The sequence below is a fragment of the Pinus tabuliformis genome, chromosome 9, assembly GCF_031772625.1.
Source record: "Pinus tabuliformis cultivar Carrire ecotype Pingquan chromosome 9, CPIR1, whole genome shotgun sequence".
NCBI lineage: Eukaryota > Viridiplantae > Streptophyta > Pinopsida > Pinales > Pinaceae > Pinus > Pinus tabuliformis.
The window spans coordinates 825,137,908-825,159,267 of record NC_142307.1 but is presented as its reverse complement, the minus strand read 5'-3'; the positions used below and the strand labels follow the sequence as shown (position 1 = coordinate 825,159,267).

At 37.8% G+C, this 21,360-nt stretch overlaps 1 protein-coding gene across 1 annotated transcript in view; it reads left to right on the top strand.

Moving 5' to 3' along the window:
* The window catches only part of RH39, a 91,643-nt gene that overhangs the window by 27,455 nt on the left and 42,828 nt on the right, over positions 1–21,360 (top strand). Inside the window, exons 2-6 of the mRNA XM_089439144.1 lie at positions 266–361; positions 442–630; positions 783–923; positions 13,674–13,814; positions 14,633–14,775. Coding sequence (XP_089295270.1) covers positions 266–361; positions 442–630; positions 783–923; positions 13,674–13,814; positions 14,633–14,775 — 710 coding nt within the window. The remainder of the gene's footprint in view (positions 1–265; positions 362–441; positions 631–782; positions 924–13,673; positions 13,815–14,632; positions 14,776–21,360) is intronic.

Below are 21,360 nucleotides of genomic sequence, written 5' to 3'. Positions count from 1 at the left end.
TTTGTTTTGCCAAACCATAATTATAACACTATATTTTTTCTAAGAATCTCGTGTTTTGTACAGTTTTGTCTTCAGTTACATGTTACGATTGGTCGGCTGTGATTGATTGGTCAAATTCACAGGGAGAATGCTACTGCATTTACAGAGTTTATTGAAATAATCATTAAAGTAGTATTGTTAATTTTATTCCCAAAAGATTGAAATGTATTTCTTTATTTTAACTAACACATGCTTTGCAAAAATGTGATGTTATTTACGTGGACAGCTTTTAAGGAAAGATGAAAGTAAAATGGGCATGCAAACAAAACCTAAGAGGCCTCGAGCTGTGGTTTTATGCCCTACCCGAGAGCTATCTGAGCAGGTAGTGTATGATTTTGTCAAGTACACTGGGTAATACAATGATTTTTAAACTGGGTTGTCTGAGTTTGTCTTTCTCTTCAGGTTTTCCGTGTAGCTAAGTCTATATCCCATCATGCACGGTTTAGATCAACAATGATCAGTGGTGGGGGCCCCATGAAACCTCAGGAAGATGCTCTAAACAGTCCACTTGAGATGGTGGTTGGCACACCAGGAAGGTTGCTTCAACATGTTACTCAGGGACATATGTTCTATGGTGATATCAAGTATGTGGTAAGCTCTTTTCCATGAAAGAGCTCTTTTAAGGTGGCTATCATGCCAACAGTTTAAGATTGGAATAGTTTTCATTCCCATGAAAATCTCTTGATGGTTCAGTAGAGCTGCAATCCTGATTGTTTGTCCCCTATTTTATGAGATTGTCCTAGGTCTTAGATGAAGCAGACACCATGTTTGATCGTGGCTTTGGACCTGACCTTCGTAAGTTTCTATATCCACTGCGAAACCGTGCTGCAAAGTCTGGTGACCAAGGTTTTCAGTCTGTTTTAGTGACTGCGACCATCACAAAGGTACTGCCTATTATATGTTTCATCAAATGATTATGGCAATTTCAGTACAACTGAAAGTTTAGTGTTCAGAGTAGAAGTATTCTGTTTGCAAACAATGAAGCCTTTTTGTTTTTGCTTGGAATGTTTGAACATTACTGATGACTTTCTTGTGCCCTGAAATCATAAAACATGGCATATTTTCCTTATAATTTTTAAAGCACTAGTTCTACCCAAAATAGAATATTGTAGGTTAAAATATTGAAAATAATTTTCTGCATTTTCCAATCTCCACGGTGACAGATAAAGTGATAAAATGTTATGACAACAATAGAGTGCTTGGCTGTACTGGTAGTAATCATTTGTGAGATATTCACTTAGTGCAATAAAATCTGCAAAGTTAAAATCACAAAATAAAGAGCTAATAATTGCATAAGCTGCTAGATCAGTAAATCAACCAACACTTCCAGTGCAACAAAGTGTCAAGGCTTTGTCCGGATGGGGCGAGGTTCCGACAGCTATAGTCCAGCAGCCAGCTGTACTCTAGTGATGCAATGATACTGATAAATTAACTGGCAGTAGTGACGATTCTTGAAATACAAACATATTGGAATGCAATAAAAAAATAAGAATGTAATCCGTAAGCTGCTGGAGCACTGAATTTTCAAATTTCCCCTGTTGGTGTTTTGTAGGAGAAGCCCAAAGGGTTGAATTGACTAATCTTAACCAATGTTCCACCAAGTTTGTGGGATGCAGGAGGAGGGAAACACATCCAGGGGATGTGTAGAAGCATCCCCTAAATTTTTTGGAAACATCGTAAGGGATGTTAGGGTCTTCAGCATAGGGGATCCGACCTGAAATACCAAGAAATGAATTAAATATATGAAACTTGAAACATAAATGATAAATCCATGAAATTTTATAATCTTATACATAACAATGTAACATACTAATTAATAAATCATAAATCATGATTCACAAAATCATCTATAGACTATCGCCATTGTATTTCTCAGTATATTTAGAAAATTGAAAAATTAGAAGATAGGAGCTTCCAAGCGAGTCAGAAATATATTTTCCCCATACATTTGTGCTGAAATCATGACAGAGGAGTTCAACAATCAACACCATGACCATTGGGATACATAGAGGACTTGGTGCTCTTGATTAATTGTCAATCCCATGCCATCATGCATGATAAAATCCAATGGAAATGCTGCAACCTGGCCAATCCTGAAATCCTGAAAACTGTTAAGTCTGTTGAATTCTGAATGGATACAAAATCCTACTTTCTCCATATGAAGTATGGGGAGGCTGGAATCTTAGTCACCTGGTTCAAGTTTGTGTTCGAGTTTGACGAGCTTAAAATTTGGCAAAAGTTTGACATTCTTAATTTTGATCATAAAATTTGGCATTAGATTTGACAACCTTTAAATCTAAAATTTTTAAAATATATATAATAAAATTCATTCATTATAAATAAATAACAAAAATAAAATAAATATGATACAAAAATATATAAATATCGTAATTTAAGTTAATTTCACTGAATTTGGACAAATTCCCACAAATTTATTTGCCTAATCAATTCATTTTTGAGTCTACATTCAATTCTATTTAAAATTTCGTGTACAAAATGAATATATGTTCGAATTATCTTGAAGTTCAGCGAACTTCGAACTTGAAACTTCAAGTTCGTCGAACTTGGTGACTTGGGTTGGAACCACTCTCAAACATCCCGAAACAGTTAATAGTGATGTTAAAAATTTAATGTTGAATTTTGTAGCTATGGTCGGTCTTCATAATTAATATTTTAGTCTTTGACGTATTTGTAATGATAAATATTAGTCATGTTCTTCATGCTAATTGTCAAAAGAGAATTTTCAAGGCATGTTCATGTCTTTTTCAAAAGAGAAAATTTGAATTTTGAAAGTTGAATTTTTGGCTCCAAACAAATCAAGTCTGCCCCAGTCAAAGAGGCGACCATTCGACCAGCCAGAGATGCATATATAAGGCACTTGACCTCCTCTCCTTGGCACAATTCGGATCACACATACAACCAAGTATCTTCTGCGATGGAGGCAAGGAATAGAAGGCTGAATTTGTCTAGAAGAAGAAGAAGGTCAAGTTCTCTCTCTCTCTTATGGCATTCCTCACTACGGCTGACTTCGCACGTGTGAAAGGACGAATTTTCTGAGGCATACCAGGGCAGCAGGACTGAGATTCTTGGGTGAAGAAGCAGGCTGAAATTTTGCCCTAGTAGACCAGATCAGGCTAAAGTTCTTGGGCAGATATTTGACTTGACTACGAGAGATTTGGACCATGTTTGACCAAGTCTGCTTTGATAGTCTGTTTATTGACTAGAAGATCTAGGTGTGTCTCTTGTTGAAATGAACAATTTCTCTAAGGAAAAGGTTGCTAGGTTTTCCCCCCATGTGGGTTTTCCCAAGGTAAGCTCTTGTATTTCTTACTTGGTTGTCTCTTTATGATCCCACTGTCTATTGTTGAAGATCTTCTGTATAATTGCTTAATGATTAATGTGAATATGAAAGAATTTAAAGTGAATATGGTTAGAAGTATTTATCAGCTAGAAAACCTATGAAAAATCAACAAAGGAAAGATAAAAGAGAATGTCAACTTTTAGATAACGAAGAATGTCAAAGGAAAGATAAAGGAAAATGCCAACTATGAATTTAAGAATTTAATATTTACTAGTAATTACCAGGGAGGGGGGTTCAAAACAATGGGCTTTGATAATGTAATATACATAGGGGGATAATATGGGGCACCTAGGGAGGTACCTGTTACTCACTCAATAGGCCTTTGACAACCACTACTAGTTGATGACAATGTGCCATTCATATCTCTGACACTTGCATCAATCATATGTTTCCTCGCCCATTTGGCAAGAGCACATGTTGGACGGTGGGCTTCCGATCAAAAGGTACTTTATTCATTTTGCAATCGATTGATTACGCTTGTTTGTATTTGGGTATTTGACATGGATTATGGGGTAACTTGGAAGAAAGAGGGGTTTTGACTGCAATCTTGTTCCCTCACCCTAAATGGGGGGTTAATTTTCATCCTAGTCTCGTGGGACCTCTCCTAATGGCCCATTGGGTATAGCATGGGCACTATTAAGAAACCCCAATTGAGATAACATAGTCCCATCTCTCCCTATTCCATACTTACCAATTTCCATCTTACATTATAAACTTTATATTCCACCTCCCTTCTTTGGGTTCAACTAACGATTGGTTCTCTGGGCTTTGGTACCATACTTCCTCATACCTAGGTAGGGGCCAGAACTTTGCACTAGGAGGTTGATGCATCTAAAGGAACAAGAAAAAGCATATGATGGCCACAAAAAAAAATAAAAGAAGATCAAAATGCAAAAGTTGGTCGGGCCATACTAATTAGCACGTGGGCAAAAGCCTAGCATGAGCTCTACCTCACTCATTATGGCCATCATTCTGTTCTTGAGCATATGTTGCTCTTCACATTATGAGAGGGAACCATTGCATGTCCCAACCCCTTGTGGGCAATGAGTTGCCTCATCATTAAGAGGGTAATAACTGCTATACATCATACAAAGCAAGCTCTAACCCTTTGAGCTACAAGCAGTAATACAAAGAAAAAATCAAGAAAAAGTAAAAGACACACAAGAGGGGTGGAAAAACAAAGGCTGAGTTGGTAACTCATGCACCAATGATTGCTTCCTCCCCGCATCTATACACCTAGTATGAGGATCCCATCATTGTTGGTCCCTTTGACCATGGCACTTGGCCATGGAGTCTTCTCACCTCTGTTCCATCATTATTCACATGACACCTATTAATTGAAGGGTGGACCAAGGACATGTCACTTCCCCTTGGGGGTTGGAAACACCTAATAGGGTTGTCTATTAACCACTCCTACCTAGGGAGGTAACACCATTACAAGTTCAAAGCCTTAATTTTGGAAGGGAAGCCTTATTTGAAGTGTCAAATTGCCAATTACTTTCAAGCTTGGTTCACTTAAATGCACAAATGATTAAATGTACCTAATGGTGTAGTTTCTCGCGTTGGATATTGTGTGGAATTGTCAGGTGGTTTCGTAGCCATGGCTTGGGCAACCTAACTGGGGCCCAAGTCCTTTAGAGGAGCATATTGACAACCACATGTGGGGCGTTGAGGGCCATGGGACTCTAAGCAACAAAAGAGCACCATATATACCCGTGGGCACCTCCAACACCCACAATATTCTAGCACTTTGCCTATATTGACGATTTTTATGGGATGATGCACTTGGACCCAACATGCCCCTAGCTGACTTAGCACTATTAGAGGGATGGCAGTTGATCCAAAGCCCTAGAGGAGTATGGGTTCACACCTTGAGTCATGGGAGGGCTAACACCACCTTGAAAGCCCCCAATGTTGGAGCAGAGATAAACATTTTGACCACCTGGAGACCTAGGATACCACTTTTGTGCCCCAAGATGAAAATTAGGGCCCACAAAGGAGCATTGAAAGAGACTTAAGGGGCAATCTTTAGGAGGTGATTTTAGAAGGCTTCTACTCACATTTTGGCACCAAGAAGCCTCAACGCTTAACCCTAAAAGGGCTCACGCATGCATGGCGTCATCATTCTCTCTCCTACGACTCACACATGTGGGCAAGAGTTGACTTTATTCATTGTCTACTAGGTCGTCTTGTGACCTATCTTGTGATCGGCACATTATTTTATTATTTTTGAGGGGCACTAAGCTAACATTAGAAGTCGAACTCCTCATATATGTAGAGGAAACATTCATTGTATCAAATTATTATCACAACTTGGGATTTTCAACCTCTTGTGCTAATTCGACTTCTATTCTTGTGGAGAAGTTAGATCTATGAATGCATTTTGACATTTGGAGCTATTCTTTGGAACAAATGGATGGAATGTCTTTGCATGTTATCTTGTAAGTGTACCTATTGTTGAATATTTATTTTTCTACGTCTAATGTATGGAATATGTTGAATCTAGGGTTTGCTAGCATGCCCTAATTTGTTGAAAATTTATTGAATGCTATCTAGATGTCACTATTGCATGCGTTACTCATGAATAACATGTGAATGAGTATCCTAGTGGTGATATTTTACTATTTCTTCCATGAAAATTCCATTATCCATTGCATAGGTAATTGCTTGAGTTTTGGTGCTAGGGCATCAAGATTTCGACCTCCTTAGAAACTTGTTGGCTATCCTATCAAATCATAGACTCCATACTCCCAAGGAACAAGGGACTGGTCCATTTTGTTGGTGATCAAACTTGTCTTTTATCCATAAATTCTTCTTTCTCTAATTCGACCCCTTTAAGGCGAAGCCTTCTAACGAGGGCTTGGTGTGAATCCCTAGGCAAAGTACATTTGTGGGATTGGAGAGCTTAAACATCAAGAGGATTGGATTTGTCAGAAAATCTATCCTTTTGGTGGGCATCCACTCCAATCTTGTCCATAAATTTCTTTGCCCTAGTTGTTTTCACTAGGGTAAACCCTAGTCTAGTTTTGCTTCAACTTAGGGGCTTGTTTGAGGGTTTCATGGACCTTGATTTCGCTGATATACATTGTTGGAAACCCTTTCTCCTCGCCTTGACCTTGGAAGTTGGGCCACCCCAACACTCAACTTATTAAACAAACCCTAGGTCTTGTGCTACATCAAATAACTCTCTATCAAGAAAGCGAATAGCCTCCTATTGGAGCCTAAGCCTAAATTCTGACTTTCTTGTAGATAGCTTCATTGTGTCACCTTGTACCTTAACTTTAGAACACCTATTAGATGACCTTCTCACATACCGGGACTCCTCCCATTGGTGGAAATCCATAAAGAGTAGGGGGTTTTGGCTATGGTGATAGTGGGCCATCACCCCATTGTTGTCACTTGGTCTAGTGTTAGCCTTGTAGGGTGCCCCTCTCCAAGGCTTGCTAGATTTTGTTGCAATAGTACCCAATATTACCTGCCTAGCTATACTACAGGTAAAAAAGGAGCACAAGAGTATCTCATTTTGAAGGTGACATTATCCTAGTGCATTTCCTTGCATCCCATAGATGGGGATGTGGGAGAATGCCCCCCATGGAGTATCCATGCCCCGACAACATGGGGAGTGTGTTTGCTACCCTCAATAATGTGTCCTTGTGGAGTGTTTTTCTTAACCATAGAAGCCAGGCTTTCTTGTCATGCTATTTGTAGTTAACTATTATGATCCACCCAAACAAGTGTAATCAAACTATTAGAAAGTATAGTGAACAAAGAATGAGGTGAATACATAAAATAATTTCTTGTACTATTGGGAAAGAGGCTTGTTTTGTTGTTTATAATTTGCATGTGTCATCCCCTTTTTTCCAAATGCTATTTGTTTTTTCCAAAATAAGCTATGGTATGTAGTTGGTCTATATTATTTCATCTCATGCATATAAATTATGGATCCTTAATAAGTAGTTTTATTTTAAGTGACTCTTAATTTTGACAATGATTAATGCTTTATGACATAATTATGATGTTAGTGCTTGGGTTAAATGTTTTAATTGTTTTACAAGGCATATATCGTCAATGGGGCTAGGATCAAGAGAAAGATACTTGTACTTTGAGAAGGGTGTGTGATTGAAGGCTGGGATAAACTATAACACATACTTTCTGAACATTTTCAGAAACTTCGCTTTTGAACACTGTGTTGTTGATCCTTCTTTGCAAAATAGTTCATCAATGGCATTGTACCTGCTAAAATTCATAGTATGAGTAGCCTTTCTTGTCTTTCCCATGGGAAAAAAATGAGTTGTTACTTGGTCTACAAGAGATGGCTAAGGACAAATTCCAAGGCTTGGATGGGTTGCTCTATATGTTTTGTTTGGCCCTATTGCTTGTGATTAATGATGATCCCCTAGATAGGTCAAAAGACTTTGTAAAGAGAAAATATTGGGGAGAAATTTTAATGAACATTTGATTAAGCCAATTTATGAAGGGACAAAAATGGGTGGTTGGATTTGCTTAATGTGTCCTATAAAGCATCAACTAAATCTCTACAATTAGATAAAAATTAGGGCCATATGAAAAGTTTTGGCTATGCAAACAAGGTTAATGCAAGGTCTTTCCATATTAGATAATCTCATTATGATCAAGAAAGTATTGAATGGACAAGGAGTAGTAGACAATAGGTACTTTGTCCAAACATTGACTTTAAGATGATATGTGATAAAAGGGGAACTTTATCTTTGATATGGTGAAAACTTTCTTCTCAAATGCTCTAGCCAGGATTTTGATGATTTTCAGTTGTCAAAAGTGATTCCACTTCAGGGATCTATTAGGCAAGGATATCCTTTGGCTCCCTATTTATGTGTTATCACAATTGATGCAATAAGGTACCTTCTTGAAGATGCTTGAATGTAAGGTCAAACTTATGCCACCTTTCTTCCTATTGTAGAGCAGTTATTAAATGTTCGCTTGTTGATAATTCAACCCTTGCTTCATAGTTCTCCCAATATTTAGTTGAAGGAACCATACATTGTTTGAACATTTTGACCAATGCTAATGAAGCAATAGTGAGTGAGTTATAGACAATGGCTCTTATAATAGTGCATGAGGATTTTCCTGCTTGGCTTAGTCCTTTTGCTACCTCTACCAAAGATGCCTTGCTCTCCTTGTGAGAGAGGTTTTTGGGTACAATCTTAGTGTTTATTTGTCACACCTTGGCTAGGACCCTTATGAGGATTGCCTCATATTTCCTTTTTGTCCCCCTATGAACGGAGCAATGAATGATGGACAAAGACCTGACATACCCCATATCTTAGCCATATGAGGCCTTGTTTCTCCTCTTGACTTCTTCCCTCGAGGAATCTACCTATCTCATTGAGGCATATTAGGAGTTGTCTTCTAGGGTACATCTTGTTCGTCACCATACTAACAAATAAACTAGCTCAAGGTGACTCCAAAGTCAGGTTCCCCCCTCCGAACATGCAACTCTCGATGTTCAACACAATAAACAAGTTTCTATCAAGAGATTCTTCCCCTTTGTCTTGAATGTTAAGACCTAGACTCACCCTCTCCAGATCATTTATTGAAGTCTATCCCAAGCACTTCCTAGAGGATATCATTTACCAGCGCATTGCCCCTTTCACAATGCTTGATGATTTTGACGACCAACCCACCTCTTGGTATCTTCACTCATCTTTGGTTGATAGCACTAACATGCCTTGACATCTTCCGGATCTTTTGTTGGACCAAGTTTTTTAGAGCTTTTTGGTTTGTTTTGCTTTTATTCTACCAACACCTTATTTTATACTCTCTCTTTATAGCCAATGTTATTCGAACTAGATTGGAACTAGTTGAACTAGCTGGTCTGACTATTTTCAAGTCCAATCTGGTCCAACTATTGGCACAAAACTGCAAAAAGGCTGGTTTGGTATAGAATTGGCCTTTTCAGCAAACTAGTTGGTTTCGTACAATGTGACGAAGGACCCTTAATACACAATTTAACATTTTTTTTTTTTGAGTGTGGCATCCTAATATTCAACCCTTGGGCCACACTAATGCTATGTTATTAATGGCAATGCAAATTTTCTTTATCTTTCATTTTCATCCTTTTACTTAAATTTTAATCTATTAATTGTTTTAGGTTGTTTGAGAGTGGTTCCAACCTCATTGTATTTCATATGGAGAAAGTAAAATTTTAGATCCCACTCAAAATCCAACAGATTTAACAGTTTTTAGGGTTTCAGGATCGGGAGCATTGCAATGTTTCCATTGGCTTTTGACATGTTTGAGGGTATGAAACTAGCATTTAATCAACAATACCAAGCCCTCTATGTACCTTGATGTTGGGGGCATTGATTGTTGAACTCCTTTGTCATGACTCATGACCCTAGTAAAAAAAGTAACCATTGATCAAACAAAATTCCAATTTTACGTGTTAAGCTTTCTCTATCTTATTCTAATGCTTAGAGGGCGATATTGATGACGAGTATCCCAATATAGGCAATGGTTTTGATGATATGTAGGTATTTGTTGTAGCATGATTTTTCTAGGACTCTAGAGGCCATCTAGAGCCTCTTTGTTGATGTTTGGTTCAAAGATGGATTGCACTCGGTGCTATTTTGGTTATATGCACCGTTGTTATATATATGAAAATCTTTGCATATATGTGTATAGTGGTTTGGATTCATATGGATGCACATGAATATTTATGTATTTTTTTCAAAATTTGAATATTTGTAAATTTTTTGGTCAACTGTTTTTCCACTTTTTTCCTGCTCCGGTCTAGTTCTCCGTTTTGGGTTCAACTGGTTTGAAGGCTAGTAACATTGCTTTTAGCTTCTCCAGCATGCTTTAGCTAGACATTTAGCGGGGAGTCTCTAGCCTCCTCTTAGACGTTATTATCTTTCAATCCTTTTAGATGCCTTTGCAATCCCAATCTGTACGGATACTGGATTATTTTCAGTCCCTTTGACCTAAGTTTGTGGTCTTGTCCGACATTAATAAAATTATCTTATCTCTATTGTATTATCTCGAACTGACATTTCTTTGTAGCTGTATCACTAAACTTTGAAAACACCAAGGAACTCAAAAATGACATGAACATACCTAGATGGGAGCCTGTTACTGACTGTCACCTACTTCTGTAGGTCTGGTCCTCTCCAACACATGGTATGTACTGCCCTTTGAACCCAAATTCTCCTCATAAACTCAAAATCCTTTGCTACTTTGATACCGTATTGATTTTCAGAGCATTCACAAGTCAATGCACATGTTGTAGAGAAGAATCTCACACTTGATTTGATGATTTTCCATTGCATGATAATGAAAAAAGTTAAAACAAAATTGTAGCTTGTTGTACGTAAAATGTAAAATACACAATTTTCTGTAAGTAATATTTTTATTAATAAGATGAATGTACAAGAGTGATGAATGTTACAATGAGGGTCTGCTTATATACCTAGGCAGCTGCCCCTTCATGACTGAACATGTCTTTTAGACATGCCTTACTTTATAACTAATGACTGTTTAATAATCATTACCAAGAGTATTTATTATTTATATTTATTTGTATTTATCGTATCTTTTATATAAATTATATTCATAACATTGCCCCTCTTCAAAAAGCTTTGTCCTCAAAGCTTAATTTGCTAATTTTTTTTTCACTTGCCCATGTCGTTTCGGTATGTGTAAGTCATCGGTAGTACTATCTTCGAATCGTGATTTATCCATTTTTGGATTTTCTTATTATTATTATATAATTAATTAATTAAGTTTTTATAATATATATATATATATATATATATATATATTTTAAGTGACTTCATAAAATATAATTATAAGTTGACTTTATAATTAATAAATTTACCTTATATTTTTACTTTATAAAGTGACTTGAATAATTAAAAGTCGTTTTATTTTTATTTTATTTTTTATATATACCCAATGGTTATTGTAGGGATTCGTACGGTTACAACCGACCCGGCTTTGTTTGATTGAGACAAGTTTCCTGATTAAATATCTAACTGGTATTTTACTATTTACCGCAGCACCTTGAACGTGAACCTTTGGTTATGCCTAGGCAATCTTTAACATGATGTCTGTTTGGAGCATCTTGAGGGAGTTTGTAACATTCACATCTTCTACAATCTGATTGTTGATTTACGTAGTAAGTCACTTGACTTTCATATTGTTGGGCTTCATTCTCAACAAATTCGGAGATCCTTTTCTCCTCCTCTTCTCTGGTGAGGGGTCTGCAGGCTTCTTGATCCAGACCAAGTGTGGGGGGAGCTGTAGCGACAGAAACCCCAGCAGTGGTAGGAACCCCGGACTTAGAAGGAACCACAGACTTGGAAGAACAAGAAGAAGCCGAAGAACGCCGAGAAGAAGCTGAAACAGAGCTTTCTCTGGAGCTGATGCTTACAGGAGGAGAATTTTCGTCTCTTCCTAATGATGGAAAAATCACGATCTCGTCAATTTCAATAAATTCTTCCTCAGGCACCAACTCTATCACAACTTTTGTAGATGCCTTTATCTTGTCTCTCTCCTGTCACTCTTTGTGGGTTTCAAAATCGGTGATCTTGAATTTGGGGGTGATAAAATTACGGTCTTTTATGATTTCCTCTTTAAGATCACTCAACAGCATGCCGAATTCTTCATCCTTGGCTGGAATTTGTATATTTTGGAAGTTTTGCCAGTCTTTGAACTTGTATGAAATGTACTGCCGCTCTGCCATGTTTTCTATTATAGATGAACTCGATATCTTTTCTTCACAGGCAGGTCTGTTTCATTCAGGTGATACATAGGGTCTTTTACACTCTCAAAATGTTTAAGGTGACCTGCGTCATGACAACCACTACTAGACAAGTTATGCACTATATTTTCCCCTTTTGTCTGTTGCAATCAACTGTATTGGTTATTGACTTCTAGATCAGAATCCATGATTTCCGAACTTGCAATGTCAATTTTGTTATCTTCTATAACAGTGTTCCAGCTAGCAAGCTCATTTTTAGCTTCTTCATCTTAAGTTGTCATATATCCACTTTGATTATCAGCCTTATTTATGTCACCTTGAAGAGATCCTAATTCAACATGTTCAACATCATTTCCCATGTTAGAACATTCTTTGCTGTTAGATCCTTTCATGTCAATGTCAACTTCCATTGTAGGTGTTGAATCTGGTGTTTTGAAAGCCTTAATAATTCTGTAAATGATCTTTTTATTTGTTGTAATGATTCTTGAATTTCACTTAACAACTCAATTGGAGATTTATGTTATTTGCTTAATTCCATGATTTCAGGACTTAAACTTAATGGTAGATTGTGCAGCGGATAATGTCCAAAGGCTCGAATGGCTCTGATACCACTGAAACAACAAAACTGTAGCTTGTACTTAAAATATAAAATACACAATGTATTGTAAGTAATATTTTTATTAATAAGATGAATGTACGAGAGTGATGAATGTTACAATGAGGGTCTGCTTATATACCTAAGCAGGTGCCCCTTCATGACTGGACATGTCTTTTAGACATGCCTTTCTATTTAACTAATGACTATTTAATAATCATTACTCTGATTATTTATTATTTATATTTATTTGTATTTATTGTATAAATTATATTCATAACAGATAACATGTATTTCTAATACAAAATTGTTTTAAGATTGGTTGCTGAAGATACATATATAGATATTAAACCTGAAACAGATCTATTCCATAATTAATTGCCATATCCTAAAAACTATGTTTAGCTTTTACTCCTCATATAATGCTAAATTTAAATCCTACTCTCTTTTTGTCAAAATAGGTTGCCAATTTAAAATGGGAATTACTTATTCTAAAAATTGTAGATGGAATATGTTGTCATGAGTATTCTTTGGTAACTGACAAACTAAGTTTTGAACATATTGTTCAAGGATTTATTTCTCTGTTTTGAGCTTGACATTTTCTGAAGGACTATATCTGTCAACTACATCGTTGACAGCTATACCTATTTCAATGATAACCAAATCCAGGATATTTATTGAAGTTGTATAGCACAATTGATATTGCCTTTTGTTCTCTACTCTTAATTATGATCATGCATCAAGTATTCTCATAAAGTTCCAATATGCAGCACAATCAGTGTTAATATGATTTTGAAAGAAAAAATATGGATAGAACTCCATCTTTAGTTGCTGTTGATTTATTTGGCTTCTATTAGTCTTCTATAATCTTGATCATTCACTGAGTTTCTATATGCATTTTTTTGTGCCTTTACAAGTATTGACAATATAAGTTACTACAGGCTGTCCAGAAGCTACTTGATGAAGAATTTCAAGGAATAGTCCATATACGCACATCAACATTACACAAGAAGATTGCATCGGCACGTCATGATTTTGTAAAGCTTTCAGGAACTGAAAATAAGCTTGAAGCACTCTTACAGGTCAGATAATATTTTGTCCATTGTCTTAAAATAATACCTCAATGAACTTTTCATAATTTCCACAAACCTCAATGGTTTAACCATCATGTTGATGTTTGCATTGTTATTTCTATTTTGACATCTACTTAGTTCATTTTTTGAGCCTTGTTGAATTCCTGATAATCTTTGATTTAGCTTCATTCGACATGCCTGGAATGTATATATTTTTTTGCTTGTTTCCTTCAAGTTTCAATATAGAGACTGCGCAATTCTAAACATTTTAATGAAGAGAATATGATTTCAATCACCGGATATATCTTGTGGAGGTTCTATTGGTTTTGGGGACAATTACATTTTTGTCAGTCCAAAAATATATTATTTTTTGTTTTCGAAAAGTTCATGTTATGGTGATGTGAGCATCAACATCATGATAATACCACACGTACAAAGTTTGTCCCCTCCTCAATGTAGTTATCAGTTACTTTTTATAGTCAAGCTTTAAAAGCATTTATGTAACTCATTATTCATATAATTGTTTCTGTTGTAAAAGGTAAGTCTTTTCACAAACTCTATTAAATGTGATATTTTCTAGTGTTTTAAAATTTTCAAAAGTGAATGCTCAGCATTTATACTTGTAAGCATTTTTTTATTGAATGGGTCACCTTTGGTATGCCAATTCTGCTTAAATTTATTTGTTGTAATTTGTGCATTTCTGTAGATCAAATATATACATACATGAAATATATGAAATGCTGACAGGAAATAATTGTGTGAGAATGGTAAAGTCCATACAGGAACATATATGAAATTCCTAATGCAGTTTAATTGCATTTGTATAGGTTTTGGAACCAAGCCTTGCAAAGGGCGACAGAGTCATGGTATTTTGTAATACCTTGGACTCAAGTCGTGCAGTGGATCATTTCCTGAATGACAATCAATTGCTCACAGTGAATTATCATGGGGAAGTACCAGCGGAAGAGCGGTAAGAATTTGATAATTGGGAACTACAAATGCATTGGAAATTGAATACCTTAAAAAAATAGACTGAAGAAAAGAACTACGGTTTGGGCAGTTTGATGCTTGTTGGCAAGAAATGTTTGTAACCACTAGTTCTTAGCAGTTAATATTTACTACTTGATCATTGCAAATACAAGCTAGAAATTGGGAAACTAAGAGTGGCTTGCTCACTCACCACATCTTTCTTGAAATCCAGCTGGAAGAAACACCTTTTTGAAGTTTTATATCAAGAATGCACACTTCTGAATGTCCCCTATGAACGGGGAAGGTAAGATGGGTTAGAGTATGAATATGAATTACCTGTAGACAGGCTAGAGCAAAATGGAGTGGCAAGATGGGCTTATTCATTTTGTAGGGCTCTACCCCAGGTGTGAGGTATTGGAGAAAGGTAAACTTATAACTTTTTCCATCTCCTGATGAGGATCCCAGCTAAGGGATTGAAAGTTTGATATAAATAAGAACAAGAATGCAGTTTCCCATGTATTGAAAACTTACAGTTGTTTTTGGTGAGAAAGGATGTTACAGAGGTGTGCCCCCATTGGGAAACATTTTTGATGCAAGGAATGTTTGAGGAATACAATGGAAATTGTTGAAAATTGTTGGACACCTAATCCTAAATGGGTTAGTGTGGAAGCCGAATAGACTAAGCAGTCCAAGAGACCTTGGGATCTGAAACCCAAGAGTCACATAATGTACTATAAATGTAAATCTCTTGTTAATAAAATTGTATTGCATGTTTTATCTTTCATATATCTCTTGCTGTCCATGTGTGTTTAACATGGTATCAGAGCCATGATGTGTGGCCTGTTTTCTTCCTCAGGGTTTAACTTTCCTGACTACCTAACGCCCCTGACAACCTAAAACATTGAAGCTGAGCGCATCAGACTGCGTGCATTGCTGCGAGAATGGCATGATTGAGTGTGAAATGTCGAAATTTTTATGACTTGAGCTGTTTGGTTAACGCCCGACCTATACCGCCTCCTCAGCCTATATATGATTGAACGTTACCTGAGCACTCCTGCACGTCCAGCGTTTCCATTATGAAATTCTGTATTAGTTGAACGTTACTTGAGCACTCTGACACGTCCTGGTTTGTTAGATAAATGTTACCTGACCTCTATCTGCCATCCCTACGCTCTCTGTCTGATATTCCTCTGACATGGTATCTCTGCGCTCTCTGACTGCCTGGTTTGAATGCCTGAACTGCTCCTGTTGAATGCGTTATGGTTCGATATTGAATGGTATGCGTAACGCTGTCCAGTGGAATCATCGTTTGGTTCATTGAATGGTTTATTGAACGTTGAATGGAATATGAACTGCTGTGCGCTTATTGAAATGTTATACGCTGTGGAATATCAACAGTTTTTATTGAATGCTTTGGTATATGCGTTGCACCTGAATGGTATATAATTCGCATGCTACATAAATCAGTGAGTAATAAACCTTCTGTAATTTTTCCCCGGAGGGCGTTTGATTCCTGAACCGGACCTTCTGGAGACAGTATAGAAGAACGTTTGTTATGTGGAGACGGGGCCATTCAGTTATTTGACAGAATCGATGTGGTGCGAACCTTTCTTAGTGCCGTGTACAATGTGCACAAGATTTGTTGTTTCGTGGTTGAAGATCTAGCGAGTTCCTTCAACTGCTTCTCAGTCTGATAGACGACAGAATCAGCTTGATTCTTTGTATCAATAGCTTCTCTCTTTTCTTTGTCTTCTTTAGAAAATCTCTCAGCCTCTTTCACCATTTTTTCAACCTCATCAGTTGGCAAGGTGCTAGCACCGGTAATTGTTATATCCTGCTTCTTTTGAGTGCCTTTGTCCACAGCAGCGACTGAAAGAATACCGTTTGCATCAATATCAAACTTCACCTCTATTTGAGGGACACCTCGTGGAGCAGGAGGAATTCCATCCAACCGAAAATTCCCAAGCGACTTGTTGTCCTTGACAAATTCTCGTTCACCTTGCAAAACATTGATTTCAACACTTGTCTGACCATCAGCAGCCGTAGAAAACACCTCAGATTTTGAGGTTGATGGTGTAGTGTTCCGAGCGCTGTTGGTATCAAAACGATTCCTCTGTTCAACCATGCCAAGCGAAGACCAAGGTTTCTGATTCCTTCATGTAAATGTGTTCCCTGCGGTGGTTCGGCATCTGTGCTCGCTCCATACAGGAGTTGATAAGTACCAGAGCGCTGTTCATGTCAAAGCATAGAACGGGCGTGTAAAGGCGTTCTTTTCCAGCTTCGCCGATTCCATGATAAATCTCGGGAATCTCTTGGCTTCACGCACCTTGCACTGCGGCGAGATTCAGAGGGACTGCTTAGAGGTGAATTCATGAACCGCTGCGCAGCGCCACCAAACTGATGCCAGATGGTAGATTAGTTGCAGTTTGTTGAATGACACGTTTGGCAACAAATTGAAGAATTACGCAGCATCATATAGAGCTGGCTCTCAAGCCTCACTTCTCCACGTTGGTCTAACTATATACCATGGATCTGTGATCTGGAACTATAAAGAAATGCAGCACCCAAAACGAGAACAGGCCTACACCTGATTCCTTGAAAGGGCTTCCCAAGGCGGAGAAATACATGTGGTTTGCCCCACACAGTGGGTTTAGCAACCAAGTAGGAGAGCTGAAGAATGCACTGATTATAGCAGCGATCCTCAACAGAACTCTTATCATTCCACCAATTTTGGATCACCACGCTGTGGCCCTGGGAAGCTGCCCCAAATTCAGAGTTCAGCCTGCACATGAACTTCGGAATTCTGTATGGGATCATGTCATCCACCTCATGCAAAGTTCAAGGTACGTTTCTATAGCAGACGTTATTGATCTGTCTGAATTGATCTCTTCGTCTCTGGTGAGTACTGTTGATTTTCGGGTCTTTGCTGTCCAACATATAGACCTCGGCCTAGTGGATACTTCTCAGCATGGTGCTTCAAGGAATTTTGAAGGTGAATCAGGTATCGAATTCTTTATAACCATCCGAAAGGCCTTCAATCCACGATCAATGTGCATCATCACTGCTGGCTATCCTCAAATGTTGATGCGGGCATTTACAAGGCTTTTAATATTTGGTTAATCATGTTCAATAATCCCGGGGCTGGAGCTTAAAATTTGTTTTAATTATTCCGAAAGCCTTGAATCTGGTCAAGCCAGGAGAATATTGCTTCATGATAGCCCTCATTACTCTTGGTTTGATAGTCAGTTTTACGACACTTGTTTTTTGACAAGTTACTCGCTCTCTGATATAGCACAATCAGAGTATATCGTTGTTCCAGCAGTTTAATGGATGGTTCAATTATATTTTTGAAACATAAAGCCAAGGCCTATCAATGCAGTTGAGAGCCTATGAGAGATTCGTCGTTGCTGCATTTTTAATAATTTGTATCTTCTGAAAGACGACTAAGAAGTTCCCCAGTTCGTGTGACATCAAAGAATGCGATCTCTTGGTTAATAAGATGTTGAAATAAATCTTTTCTCAGTCGAGCAACAACACGCTCACTTGATGATGCAAACCACCATCCACACAGTGCAGTAGCAAATGAACCAATTAAGATCATAAGAAGAATTTCCACAAGAGTGTTTTTGATGGTATTAAAAGCATCTGCTTTCTCTTCTTCCGTTCTCAAATCTCTGCTGACAATATCAATAATCTTGCTGCCATATTTTGGAACTAAAATATTTGTTGTGGATGCAATAAAAAGTGCCACAGTTGCAATAGTCTGCTCATTAAGCCACCAGCGCTTGCCCTGCGTTTTTCTATAATCTGCAGGATTTTCTTTGTATAGCTTGAAGATATTTAGCAGCTGATAGTTTTTGCAGCAGTCGAGGGATTTCTTCAAAATATTAGAGGATTTGGGTAACTGTTGGCTAAATATAGAAGGACTCGGTAATATTTGTATAATTTTCATAGTTTCAAGATATCTCTGGTTGTTTTTTTTTTTTACCTTTAAGCTACACGACCTTCTTGTGTAACTTGAAGATATTTAGCAGCTTACATTTTTCTGTGGGATTTGGAGGATTTTTAAGGTGTAGAAAAATGGCTAAGCTTGAAAGAATATTAGAGTTATTGAGAACTCTAATCGTATCCACTGCTGACAACGCAATCATAATCAATAAAGACATTATTGCTGACATTCAAAAATGTATACAAAATGCACAAGAAAAGATAGAGTTTTTGCAGCTTGAGACAAAACTACAGCAAGAAGAATTAAAACAAAGGAGTCATCATTCTGAACCTGTTTCTGTTCAGAACAATGAAGCAGACTCCCATAAACAGCAAGTCAATATTGTTCAAGTTCATTCAGATCCAGTGCCCAATAAAGCAGCAGTTGTACATGCAGATGCAGAAACTAAGTCTGCACTTCCCAAGCCCATCATCAGACCTTGGGAACAACTTGTCCACAACAAGCACAGAACTGGTCTTGGATATGACAAGGACTTGTCCTTCCATATTCCACACTATGCCAAGCCCATTCAATTTCAGAGCGCTGGATTCATTCATGACAATTCAACTTTAGCTGTTCCAGATTCTGCCCCTCTTCCACAGCAACAACAACAACAAAAACAACAGATCGTGAAATGCCAACACTGTGACCGAGTTGGCCATTTGAAAGATCACTGTTTTGATCTTCATCCATGTAAGCACTGTCATAAAACCAGTCATTCTTCACACAGATGCTTCAGAAACAAACGTCCTGCAAGAACAAAGATTCATCTTGGATGGATCGCTTCTTGGCAATGGGCATCAACAACCAAGAAGATATTCCAAACACATGTCAGAACTTGTTCCAGAATATTGAACAGTCTTGCAGTTGATTTTTCTCCATCATCTCACCTTGTATCTGACAGGGGGGAAATGATGGTCATCTACAAGCTTCAAAGTCACATCAAGCGAGCCTGAGCCACAACCTGCCACACTAGTTTCAGAGTTGTAGCCAGAGACAAAGACGCCCGTGAACATGCTGCCTTCAGTTGGCAATCTGGGACACTTCCTCTAGCAGAAGATTTCAACTTCTTGCTAGTTTTGGAAGAGTTCCAGGAACAAAATTGAGAACACTTCCTCTAGCAGAAGACACCAACTTCTTGCCAGTTTTGGAAGAGTTCCAGGAATTGCATTAAGCATTCCAGAGTTGTTGGTCATCCTTAAACCATCACAGGTTGAGACTTCCCTTTTTTAGGTTGAAGTTTTACCTTTTATGCGGGGTGAGACCTCCCTTTTATGGTTGAAGGTTTCCCTCTTTAAAACAATAGGATCACTTCCTCTAGCAGAAAACTTCAGTTTCTTGCCAGTTTTGGAAGAGTTCCGGGAACTGCACTAAGCGTTCCAGTGTTGGTGGTCATCCTTAAACCAATACCCTTTATACCAACATTTCATAGAGCACATTCAGCCTAGTGCTGCCATGCATTTTTTGCACATTTTGTATTACAACTCTCTTCTTGGACTCATACATAACCCTTCGGATTAAGGGGGGGAATGTTGGACACCTAATCCTAAATGGGTTAGTGTGGAAGCCGGATAGACTAAGCAGTCCAAGAGACCTTGGGATCTGAAACCCAAGAGTCACATAATGTACTATAAATGTAAATCTCTTGTTAATAAAATTGTATTGCATGTTTTATCTTTCATATATATCTTGCTGTCCATGTGTGTCTAACAAAAATGTAACTAGTATCGGTCTTCATAATTGTGGTTGTACTCATTTCAATGTGTATCCTATGTAACAAACAAAAGAAGAAAATAAAAAGTTATTATTTTAAAGTATGGGTTTCATGCTTTTTATTGATGGTCTTCTAGGTAAAAACATGTTCTTCATGCTTCTAGGGTTTGTTAGGTCTTAGGATTTATTGTCATAGTCAAAGGAGTCAACATCATGTTTATAAGACCCTTCCGGACAAAATGTAATTGGAAAAAGAATTATTTGAGTCTAGAAAGTCTTGGAAATTCCAAAAGTACAAGTCGACCTTGGCAACTTCAAGTCGGCCTAAAGGAGGGAATTCGACCCCTTGGTAAGGCTATATAAAGGAGCAGTTCGACCTCATTTGTCACTAACTCACTCAAGAAGTTCGATCTCAAGAGAAGAAGTTCAATGTAGGGCAAGAAGAGACAAGGCAAGAAGAGTGAAGGTCTAGAAGAGAAAAGAAGGATGAAAATTTTGCTTTTGTGCTATCTCTCTCCCACACGTGCAAAAGTCTAGGGTTTCTGCAGCCTCAGTAAAGGCGGAAATTGCAGATCTGAGTTGCAGTAGGACGAAGTGCAGTCTCTTGTTGCTGGAAGGAAGAATTACCTTAAAGTTACCTCTTTGACCTTGGTTGGAGCTGTATTGCTCCAGGAAGGTCACCAAAGGAGGTTGGGTTAGGGTTCCTAAAGCAGTTTCAAGTGCCGAAGTTGCAGGTCAAAGAAGCAATACTGAAGCCATGAGTTCGAAGTTTCAGTGTGAAGCTGGTCAGAGCTAGATCAAGGAAGAACTGGCTGGAAGGGCTGACTTGGTATATGGAGAAGGACTTCCGGTCTAGGATTGGGTCTTTGCTGTCTCATTGGAAGT